Genomic DNA, 12,526 nt, shown 5'->3' with positions numbered 1-12,526 from the left:
CTTTCCTTCTTTTAAGTTTTTCTTTGGTACCTGGTTAGATTGATCATACCTATGTTGTAAACTCAAGGGGCACCCAAGTCGTTAATATTTGTGAAGGCAGTCCTTATACTGAATCTTTAGTGTATCTTCCACGTCCATTTTCATGTACTGTACTCAAGCACAGAATCACTAGACTGTTTATTTTGATTTCAGCGATGAGCTACCGGTCTCCTCACATGAACTTCATCCAGCTTGAGAAGGGCTAGGAAAAACCAGCGGCACGCGATTGCCTAAATGGTCACATTGGTCACTCATTAGGATACCAACCACGCACAACTTTGCTCAACTTCAATGATTTATTATCTACCTATTTTAGGAACTGGTGCATTCCACGTGCTATCGGCGGCGCTAGCTATCTTTTTCTACGTCCTACATATACATACCTATAGGTACATAATTTGATTGACGAGAACATAGGAACCATATCGTATAGAATCTACTCGTTATGATAGAATTGTCATGACGTCATCGGGAACTTCGAAATAGACAATGCCAGTGGGCGAGTTGATCTGAGAAAGTGGAAGGTATAGATATTTGATGTCAAATTGTAAAAACAAAGGGTGAGGTGTTTTGCAAAACCTTTACCCATGGCTGCAAAAGACCTACATGCAGGACTCTACACAAAGGAATCTCGTAAGAAAGGACACCACCTCGGTGGTGTATTGGTCAAGACGCTCGACTGGTAAACAGGAGGGCGTGGGTTCAATCCCAGCCGAGGTATGGGATTTTATCCTCACTATAATTTGAGAATTCGACCACAGTAATAGTAGTAGCTTCCTGCTGGAGTAAAGGTACTCTTCAGCCCTATGCGAGCAGTATAAATAAGCATGGGTGCAAAAGACCTACATGCAGGACTCTACACAAAGGAATCTCGTAAGAAAGGACACCACCTCGGTGGTGTATTGGTCAAGACGTTCGACTGGTAAACAGGAGGGCGTGGGTTCAATCCCAGCCAAGGTATGGGATTTTATCCTCAATATAATTTGAGAATTCGACCACAGTATAGTAGTAGTAGCTTCCTGCTGGAGTAAAGGTACTTTTCAGTCCTATGCGAGCAGTATAAATAAGCGCTATTATTATTTTTCAAAGATTGGTGTTTCACAGTTTGGCAAACGCGCCGCAAGGCCGCCTAATGGCCTATATTACCCAAAATAGTTGATTGAAACAACCCAAAATAGTCTATTGAAACAATACTCACTTCTCTTTCAAACTGTTCGCCCTGGGCTTTCTCCCGAGGATATCCATCAATGAGGTAACCCTTGGAATTGGGTAACTCTTTCAGGACTTTTTCTCCAAGAAGCTCCATGACAACATCCTGATGAGAGAACACAAATTAAATGACGTTAGACTGACGAATTAGGATGAGTACTCAATACTCACTTCTCTTTCAAACTGTTCGCCCTGGGCTTTCTCCCGAGGATATCCATCAATGAGGTAACCCTTGGAATTGGGTAACTCCTTCAGGACTTTTTCTCCAAGAAGCTCCATGACAACATCCTGATGAGAGAACACAATTAAATGACGTTAGAATGACGAATTAGGATGAGTAGGGTAGGGAGGAAGAAGATAAGTAGTACCTACGTACACATGAGTACTCAATAGTAGAATCCAAACCGTTTGAAGGTCATCTAATTACTATTCTGCACATTATACGTACATACTATTAATACTATTTGCAGTATTAAACTTAGTCCAAACATTGGTTACAGGTAGTCACTGTGAAACTAAAAGCAAAGGTGTGTGCAGGGCTATTTCTAACATGTGAATGTAAATTAAATCAAAGAATTCTAGCTTATCTTTATAACTACCAGGTACCCACAGAAGCAGTTAGGTACCGTACCTACATCTCTTTGCAGTATTTGCTGATGGTAGCTTGGTAACCTATAGAGTGTAAAGAGTACTTATATGTAGAGGTATAGGTATAGACGGTATAGTGGGATTAGTGGGTAGGTACATCATAAATAGAATCTGACGGACCTAGATTTCACAATTAACAATAGGCTCGGATGCTTATGATTTGTGACAGAATTACTACCAAGGCTAGCGGCGATAGCTCGTTGAATCACCAGTTCCCATGGGTCACTGAAGTTAAACAATGTTGCACGATTTTGCTGATCGTCAGCATTTTTCAAGTCAGATTTGCCCTCACTACCGGCCATGGCTGAACGAAGAACGGATTTTAGGGCGGAGGAATGTCAAAACCACCGAAAAGTTGCAACTTTGAACTTTCGTTTGTTTACAAAATTTGTAATTTGTAAACAATCCCCGGGAGCCGAAAACAGCTGATCACCAACTTGCGCCGTGAATCTAAACAAAAAGTATAGCATATTGCATAGTTAGTAAAAATGCGGCGTATTTGGTGTACCTATTTCTGAGAAAATTACGTCTTCAAAGTGTAGGTAGGTACCCATTACCTAGCTAGGTAGGTATCTTTGAAAGGAAGATCCTTTCAAAAGTGTACATAGAAAAGATAAATCCTTTCGAAAATTTTAGCTCTGCATAATGTAGAAAAAAGTTACCTAGGTACTTACCTACCTGTAAAAGAAAAAAATCCGGGCTTGTACTGCAATCGCTAATGTGTATGGATAAAGGTAGGAAGTACGAAGGCGTATACTTAAGTAGGTACGAACTAGGTACCTAACTACTTGGGGAAGTAGGTAATAGAAAACACTAAATACGGAAACTGATTTTCACCAAGAAAACTCTACGTAAAAAGTGAAAAACAATCGCTTATTGAAAGAACACAGAAGAAAAGGTTTACTTTCCTGCATAGAAAAGGAGCTTTAAGCAGGTAATAAAATACGAGGTAAAACTTATAGGCACATCAAGTAGGTACCATTCAGAGATTGTTACACAGGAGAACAACGTAGGTACCTAACAAGGAAATTTTCATGTCATGTGTACACGCAATGTACCTACAGACTTACGAAGACAGAAGGAGGCTTACTGATGGCCTAAAATACCGTACATTAGGGTGTCCCAGAATTTATACCTTCTAGGTTTTTACTTTCCTTCTTTTAAGTTTTTCTTTGGTAGTTAGATTGATTATACCTATGTTGTAAACTCAAGGGGCACCAAAGTCATTAAATATTTGTGAAGACAGTCCTTATACTGAATCTTTACTGTACCTACCAGATAATAGGAGACCCCAGAACGGAGACAGCAACGAACAAAATGAAAATAATGGGAGACCCCAGGATAAGCCTCAAGAAGGGCAGAAAGGACCTCATTTGAAAGAAGAAAATTATTGGAGACCTCAAAATGTTGAAACGAATAGACCCGAAAATGAGTATGGTTGGAGACCCCAGAGTAAACCAGATGAATATAATCACGATCAAAACAATGGAAATCCTGAAAATAATGAACCGCAACAAGATTGGAGACCTTATGTTACTGAAAATAATAATTTCAATGATAACACTTGGAGACCACAAAACTCAAACACCCACTATCAACGAGGATGCAATGAGTGGGTACCGCAGATGAATAAGGATGAAGATGGAGATCCAGAGCACCAATGGAAACCTGGAGAAAATGGAGGTCAGAACATTAGAAACTGTAACCAAAATGGATGGGTAGTGCGCGGTAGTGATCCAGAGAAGAATGGAGACAAAAATGAAAACCCAACGAAATTCACTGAAGACGGGATTGAAGGTAACAGCGACAGAGTAAAAGTACCTAATCCTGACCAAAACTTTGATACAAATGGAAATCACCGAAACCCAAAAATGTTCACTAATGAAAATGAAGGTTCGATGTTCCGCAAGAATCAAACTGTCGTCCATATGACCAGACAAAACAATGGACAAGCTTGGACCTCATTTGAAAGAAGAAAATTATTGGAGACCTCAAAATGTTGAAACGAATAGACCCGAAAATGAGTATGGTTGGAGACCCCAGAATAAACCAGATCAAGATAATCGCGATCAAAACAATAGGAACCCTGAAAATAATGGGGATGAACCACAACAAGGTTGGAGACCACATGCTACGGAAAACAATGATTTCAATGGAAATACTTGGAGACCAAAAAACTCAAACAACCACCATCAACGAGGATGCAATGAGTGGGTACATATGAATAAGGATGAAGATGAAGATCCAGAACATCAATGGAAACCTGGAGAAATTGGAGATCAGTACATTAGGAACTGTAACCAAAATGGATGGGTGCCTGGTCGTGATCCAGAGAAAAATGGAGACAAAAATGAAAACCCACCGAAGTTCACTGAAGACGGGATTGGAGGTAACGGTGAAGGAGTAAAAACACCTAATCCTGATCAAAACTTCAATACAAATGGAAATCACCGAAACCCAAAAATGTTCAACATTGGAACTGAAGGTTCGATGTTCCACAAGAATCAAACTGTCGTCCATATGACCAGACAAAACAATGGAAAAGCTCCAGTTATGGATGGCATTACAAGTTTTGAAAGTGGCCTAGGAAATGGAGAGAAAAACAAGATTAATTATGGCAATCTAACAAAGAGTTCGACCGGCAACAAAACTGGGTTCTCTTTGACATCGTCACAAAATGAATCAAAACATAAAAATAAGCATGGTGGTGTAGGTGATCTAAATACTGATGAAATCATTCAAGAAGACGTACAACCATCAAAACCACAAATGAGCGGCGGCAACAGCAATCAAACTTATCAAACGTTATTTTCTATTGGAAACAGATCCAAATCCGAAAGACTATGGAACAAAAATAACATGACAGTACACAAAGTAGAGACACGTGATAACAAAAACATTTCACCAATCAGCAGGCGAGGCTTTAGACAAATTGAGAGTGATGAACAATACAGTGTTATGGAAGAGAGTAAAAAATCTTACAAGAAAATAAAACCACAAGAGAACAACGAAGCTAATACAAATAAACTAGAAGTAAACAATAATAACGATACGAATAAAGTCAGAGATGGAGATAAAATGACGCTCGTGATAGTAAAAGTAAGAGACCCCAACACTAGAAAATGTAGATCTGTAACTTATGATCCGAACTGAATTAAAAGCTCACTTCTGGGACAAAAACGGAAATTCGGGACAAAACGCCCCAAAATGAAAAACTGAACGGGACGCCGGGACACCCCCTGAAATTCGGGACTATCCCGGCCAATTCGGGACGTTTGGCAAGCCTAGGTAAGAGCCCCGTCACTAAAAACCTTCGCCCAGTAGTGTGTTTTTTTTTCAAGTAGTCCCTCCATCTACCCTTAATGGGCGATTGAAAAGGGGGCACCCGCTGGCTTTCGCCTCCATCAAATTTCCATTCCTCCATCCGGTCGACTACTTTTTTCGACTGGAAGCCCAATAATACCCACCTATAAACGCATCTTACCGTAGATACAAGACCACCATCTTTCATAACCTTGCTGAGATCTGCCCCTCTGGCGCTTCCAGAGTTGACCTCCTCTCTCAGCAGATCTCCAGTGGATATGTGGGTGTAACCATACTTCTGAACGATCTTCTCTGCTTGTGTGCCTTTGCCGGAGCCCGGGCCACCTGGAAATGTCCAAAGTTATTTCATTGTAGTCAGAATAGCCTTTCTTGGCTGTCCTTCAAGTAATGAGAAAGTTTTCTTAATGAAGTCCTTCGCCCTTTTCTACCTCTTACTTCCAGTCTTCTGCTCTTTTCCCTATGTAGCTCTCATCTCTTCTTTCAACATGTTCGTACCAGTGCAGTCTCCTCTCCTGGATCTCCTTCAACACATCCGTTACTTTTATCCTATTTTCCTTATAAATCATTTCCTGATCCTGTCCAAGTCCAACCTCATAACTCCACCTCAGCATTCTCATTTCTGCAACTTCTAATATCTTCTTCATCGCCCACGACTCTGCCCCACAAGTACAATACTGCCGGAAATCATTTCTTGCTTACACTACCAGAATTCATTCGGCATAAAAATTATGAAATAACTGCTACGTAAGTACCTCCCTTTTATAGGGACCCAAATGCGTGTTTATGCTTTCATGTTTTAGTTATTACATATTATTATTATTATTATTATTATTATTATTATTATTATTATTATTATTATTATTATTATTATTATTATTATTATTATTATTATTATTATTATTATTATTATTATTATTATTATTATTATTATTATTATTATTATTATTATTATTATTATTATTATTATTATTATTATTATTATTATTATTATTATTATTATTATTATTATTATTATTATTATTATTATTATTATTATTATTATTATTATTATTATTATTATTATTATTATTATTATTATTATTATTATTATTATTATTATTATTATTATTATTATTATTATTATTATTATTATTATTATTATTATTATTATTATTATTATTATTATTATTATTATTATTATTATTATTATTATTATTATTATTATTATTATTATTATTATTATTATTATTATTATTATTATTATTATTATTATTATTATTATTATTATTATTATTATTATTATTATTATTATTATTATTATTATTATTATTATTATTATTATTATTATTATTATTATTATTATTATTATTATTATTATTATTATTATTATTATTATTATTATTATTATTATTATTATTATTATTATTATTATTATTATTATTATTATTATTATTATTATTATTATTATTATTATTATTATTATTATTATTATTATTATTATTATTATTATTATTATTATTATTATTATTATTATTATTATTATTATTATTATTATACATACAATACTCGGTTCAATCCAGAATTGAAGCCAACTCCGACTTCGTAAAATGCGGTCTTACTGTTGGGGTTTTACCCTCCATTCTGCGACAAGAGTCGCATTTTCCTTTCGGAAACTGAGCCGATTTTCCCTCTTCTGAAGCGCATTCACCCTGCCTAAGTCGGCCAGGAATGGTCTGTCCATCACCCTTTTTATAAAATGGATCCGTAAATACCTAGGTATAGAAAAAAAGTTCTTGACCAATAAGCCATACGAGTAACTTACCTAAAAGCCAAATAATGGGAAGGTTGGATTCCTTCACTGACGTCATAACGGGAGCCATAATTTTTCTTCTCTCAGGAAAACGGACTTTATACTCGGGTTCCTGTAAAAATCATAAAATCATTTTATCATTTTGATGTGTTTTCCCTTAGTAGGTATGTAAATTGTAGATCCTCATATCAGTGGCCAGTAGGTGGATTAGTATGTAAAATTGTAAATCCCCTATCAGTGGCCAGTAGCTAAACTGCCTATGCGTACTGGCCTCTTGTGATCCAGCCATAATGCCAGAAACTCACGTTCAGATGGTCTGAAGCTCCGCCACATACATACGTTGAGACCTGCGTCTGTCAGACGATCTGGGCGTGAGTAGCTTGCATAACAGTAATTAGACTGAAGTACCCTATTCAATTTTTAGGCGGTAGATTATTGATTATTCATGATGGTATAGTAAAAGTGTTAAATTCAGTTGACTCATCAGAAGGTATTCTACCCGATCCTAATTACGGAACGCGCCTCTACTCTCCTACTTAATGGCGGTACTACCTCTCTACTACACCTGTAAATCCTATAATATTGTATTCTACTGTGATAACCTAGGCAACTAGAACAATACAACGTATTGTTAGGCTAAAAAATCTGGTGTGAACATCACACGACTTTCCTTATCCTAATGAATGATGCTAATTTTTTGTTCTATAGTAACTTTTACAATATCTCTAATAACGGTTCAGTCAGTATAGCTGAAAACCGCCAAAAAAACGGTCAAAATACGGCCAACCGCAGCACCTATCTTAACCAAGTTTTGTGTTTGTGTTACATTCTTGTCTCATTTGTGGACTACATACCAAATTTCAAGTCTCTAGCTCATTCCGTTCCCGAGATAATATTGAATTGTAGATCCTCATATCAGTGGCCAGTAGGTGGATTAGTATGTAAAATTGTAAATCCCCTATCAGTGGCCAGTAGCTAAACTGCCTATGCGTACTGGCCTCTTGTGATCCAGCCATAATGCCAGAAACTCACGTTCAGATGGTCTGAAGCTCCGCCACATACATACGTTGAGACCTGCGTCTGTCAGACGATCTGGGCGTGAGTAGCTTGCATAACAGTAATTAGACTGAAGTACCCTATTCAATTTTTAGGCGGTAGATTATTGATTATTCATGATGGTATAGTAAAAGTGTTAAATTCAGTTGACTCATCAGAAGGTATTCTACCCGATCCTAATTACGGAACGCGCCTCTACTCTCCTACTTAATGGCGGTACTACCTCTCTACTACACCTGTAAATCCTATAATATTGTATTCTACTGTGATAACCTAGGCAACTAGAACAATACAACGTATTGTTAGGCTAAAAAATCTGGTGTGAACATCACACGACTTTCCTTATCCTAATGAATGATGCTAATTTTTTGTTCTATAGTAACTTTTACAATATCTCTAATAACGGTTCAGTCAGTATAGCTGAAAACCGCCAAGTCGGACAGTTCTAAAAGTTTCACCATTCGATTCGGCGTGAAAAATCCCATGGGATCAACTATTCACATGCTTACTTGTTAATCAAGGAGCTATTTTTTGACGAGTGCGCACCCAAAGGTCATCGGACTTCCCAGTTGAAGTGGACTGTAATTGTATTCTACTGTGATAACCTAGGCAACTAGAACAATACAACGTATTGTTAGGCTAAAAAATCTGGTGTGAACATCACACGACTTTCCTTATCCTATTGAATGATGCTAATTTTTTGTTCTATAGTAACTTTTACAATATCTCTAACGGTTCAGTCAGTATAGCTGAAAACCGCCAAAAAAAAAACGGTCAAAATACGGCCAACCGCAGCACCTATCTTAACCAAGTTTTGTGTTTGTGTTACATTCTTGTCTCATTTGTGGACTACATACCAAATTTCAAGTCTCCTCATTCCGTTCCCGAGATAATATTGAACTACACCGAAAACAGCCAAAAAGCGGTAAAATGCCGCCAACCGTTGCACCGATCTTAATCAAAAGTTTCGTGTCGCATCCTTGTCGCATTTGACAGCTGTACGCCAAATTTCAAGTCTCTAGCTATTACCGTTCTCGAGATATTTTGTTTACAGACAGACAGAAGAACAGACAGACAGAAGAACAGACAGACAGACACACGGACCAATGGCTGAAACTTTGTATTTAGACTCTAGGGACCTCAAAACGTGTTTTGGCACTAAAAGCTGACCATCGAAAATTTGACCCGATTACATTACTTTCCTTCCTATAGGATAAGGAAAGTAAAAATACACTAAAATCTAGAGACTCTAAATAGGTGGTAACGATAGGGAAGTAGCTAGGTAAAGTGGAGAGAAGATTTAGCAGTAGGTAATACCTAGGTAGGTACCTAAATATTTATCTTTCCAGTTTCCATTAGCATCTATTTTTTTCAGGACGACCTCTAACTCTAATCAACTAATGTGAGTAGGTACCTACTTCCTAGCGAGGCGATGGTCCTCTAATACTCTAATCAACTAATGATACCAAGGTATCTCCACTAGGAATGTATTTCAAATGTTGAGAATTTTCCCCGTTTTTACTTTCTATTTTTTGTGGGACAAATTAATGAAAGCAAACCTGATAGTTGGGAATATCAATGAAAGCGCAGATGAAAACACAGTACAAAAATAAATGCTCGACAATGACGGTCAAGATGTAGAAAAACAAATTTGAGAAAAGAAAAGAAACAAACTAAATGATTATCTTACCAGAGAAAATTCTCAGTGAGATGGTGTCCCCCAAAAAATATTATTTGTCACCAATTTTTTTATATTAAAAAATGTTGTTGATGTTTTTTTCGTAAAAAATTGCCAGAGACTACGCTACGGTTTATTTTCGTGAGATCACACTACTCTTGGCAACGATATGTGAAACCTACACTTCGCCTGATCAATAAAATGGGTGGTGCACAGCTCCTCTTATCCGGTGCTTGGAGGATAGCACATTGCGTCCGCGAGAAAAGTACGATGTTTTTCTCTCATAAAATTCGGAGGTTAGAAACAGAGCTGTTCAACTAGAACGTAACTGCGGGCCATATCCGTGGCGAAGATGAATCGTCGCCTTCGAACTTTCAAAAATAGGTTGAGAGTTTTAAGGCCGCGTCGTTACTTTGGAAAGGGCTGGGTACATATGATTTCTAGTTTTAAGCTGTACTACTGCAGGGTTGCATTGAGTAGGTACGCATTCGATGATAATGATTTCACGCGATATTGGTGGTTACATTGGATGCAGATTTTTGCATTTTTCGCTGAACTTTTATCTGAAATAGAATAACTGTATCTTTTTAGAAATTCACATACCTATCTACTAACAATTTCCTGCGTATTGAACCTAATCAATCATTAAGCTGATAAACTGTGTCCACAAATAGTCGACGTGCCATCGATCGATGTCGACTGAAACCGTACACTGCCTCGACAAGATCGCCTGGTCAACATATTCACCTGGTCGATCGATAATTGAAGATCGATCGGCGGCGTCAACTATTTGTGTACACAGCTTAAGAACTAACGTAGGTAGTAGGTAGTAGGTACTTGAGTATTTGACGCCAAATCACGTCACATGGCGTGAATTCGTGTTCAATTCAATTCTAGCCTTAACCCCTAAAGAGTTGGGCTGAACAGTAACCTGAGCATAAGCGGTGATCAGAGAGTACTTGTAGCTCCGAGATTTCCTCAGGAACTGAACTAGGACGGTCATTTTAAAACAAACAGCAATGAAAATTCAAAAGAAACAGAGACAAAAGAAACCCAGATTCGCACTACATCTGATCAAACGAAATATTTGATCAAAAAACAAATCAAGTGCCGAGAAAATCGGCATAAGCGGTGATCAGAGAGTACTTGTAGCTCCGAGATTTCCTCAGGAACTGAACTAGGACGGTCATTTTAAAACAAACAGCAATGATTCACAGAAAATTCAAAAGAAACAGAGACAAAAGAAACCCAGATTTGCACTACATCTGATCAAACGAAATATTTGATCAAAAACAAATCAAGTGCCGAGAAAATCACACGCTTCCCGATTTAAAAGAAAACTGAATCACATGGAAAGCTCACTTGTTGTGACGCCTACTGATAAGAAAACTCACATACCAAAGTACAGCCATTCTCTATAGTTCCTGCATTTTTTAATCTTTTTGCTTGACTCAGAAGCAATGATCCCACAGTGCGATTTGCTTCGGTTAGAGTGCAATAATAACATTTTTGCGTAGATTATGTTTACACAGTTTACACCTACAGAACTTTTTCGTCAAAAATTTAAAAATAAGTAGGTAAAAAAACTCATTAAATAGGTATGCGATTAAAGATAGAAAGTAAAAAGTACCTACCTAGGTATCTCCAGTCTAGATATGGAAAATATTCATTGGTACTTACTACTTACACAGATATTGAAAGGTTAAAGTGGAAAAGAAATTTGAAATACCTACTGCTGAGATTTCTTAGTAAAAGGCCCGTTGCCATTTGTCGTTAGTTTCATACGATTTTGTTCCGAATGTCCTGTACGCAATGTCCCCACTACGCACGACACGATTTTTTCCCGAACGACAAGTGGGAACGAGCCTTTTAAGGGATCCGAAGCGCCTACTGATAAGAAAACTCACATACCAAAGTACAGCCATTCTCTATAGTTCCTGCATTTTTTAATCTTTTTGCTTGACTCAGAAGCGATGATCCCACAGTGCGATTTGCTTCGGTTAGAGTGCAATAATAACATTTTTGCGTAGATTATGTTTACAGTTTACACCTACAGAACTTTTTCGTCAAAAATTTAAAAATAAGTAGGTAAAAAAAACTCATTAAATAGGTATGCTATTAAAGGTAGAAAGTAAAAAGTACCTAGGTATCTCCAGTCTAGATATGGAAAATATTCATTGGTACTTACACAGATATTGAAACGTTAAAGTGGAAAAGAAATTTGAAATACCTGCTGCTGAGATTTCTTAGTAAAAGGCCCGTTGCCATTTGTCGTTAGTTTCATACGATTTTGTTCCGAATGTCCTGTACGCAATGTCCCCACTACGCACGACACGATTTTTTCCCGAACGACAAGTAGGAACGAGCCTTTTAAGGGATCCGAAACGGATACCACACAACATACCTATTGAAAACATAATATCTCAATAAGCAGAAAGGATAGAGCAAATGAATGGTAACTAAAATAGAACAGTAGGTTATTTATTTGTACAACTTTAATATTAATTGAGTGCTTTCTACGTTAAGTTCCTTGTCTACCTACGTGTCTTGAGGAGGTGAATTAAATCTCATGACTTGAACTTTCAGGACTTCAACTGCATCAGCATTAAGCCAGGTTATCTTAAAGTTGACTTTATATGAGCCCATTTTGGGCGCTTCTTTTATACATCTACGCAGGCTTTATTCAATTAATTTAATTTATTTTTATTATTTAATAAATAATAGATAAGTATATACAAAGTTGTTTTTCCCAAGTCAATACTGACTTACAATAAAAACGTTGT

The 12,526-nt window shown here is 37.0% G+C and overlaps 1 protein-coding gene across 1 annotated transcript; it reads right to left on the bottom strand.

The window, feature by feature from the left end:
* Positions 1–1,395: 1,395 nt before the first annotated feature.
* Positions 1,396–10,828, bottom strand: LOC103505531 (adenylate kinase isoenzyme 1-like). Its single transcript, XM_026820851.1, has 4 exons — positions 10,675–10,828; positions 7,022–7,121; positions 5,381–5,544; positions 1,396–1,536 (listed from the first exon to the last, which is right to left on the bottom strand). The coding sequence occupies exons 1-4, from the start codon at positions 10,744–10,746 to the stop codon at positions 1,396–1,398; spliced, it is 477 nt and encodes a 158-aa protein (XP_026676652.1). The 5' UTR covers positions 10,747–10,828.
* Positions 10,829–12,526: the final 1,698 nt, after the last annotated feature.

Source organism: Diaphorina citri, unplaced genomic scaffold, assembly GCF_000475195.1.
Source record: "Diaphorina citri unplaced genomic scaffold, Diaci psyllid genome assembly version 1.1 scaffold180, whole genome shotgun sequence".
Lineage (NCBI taxonomy): Eukaryota > Metazoa > Arthropoda > Insecta > Hemiptera > Psyllidae > Diaphorina > Diaphorina citri.
This window is presented reverse-complemented; position numbering and strand designations above follow the sequence as displayed.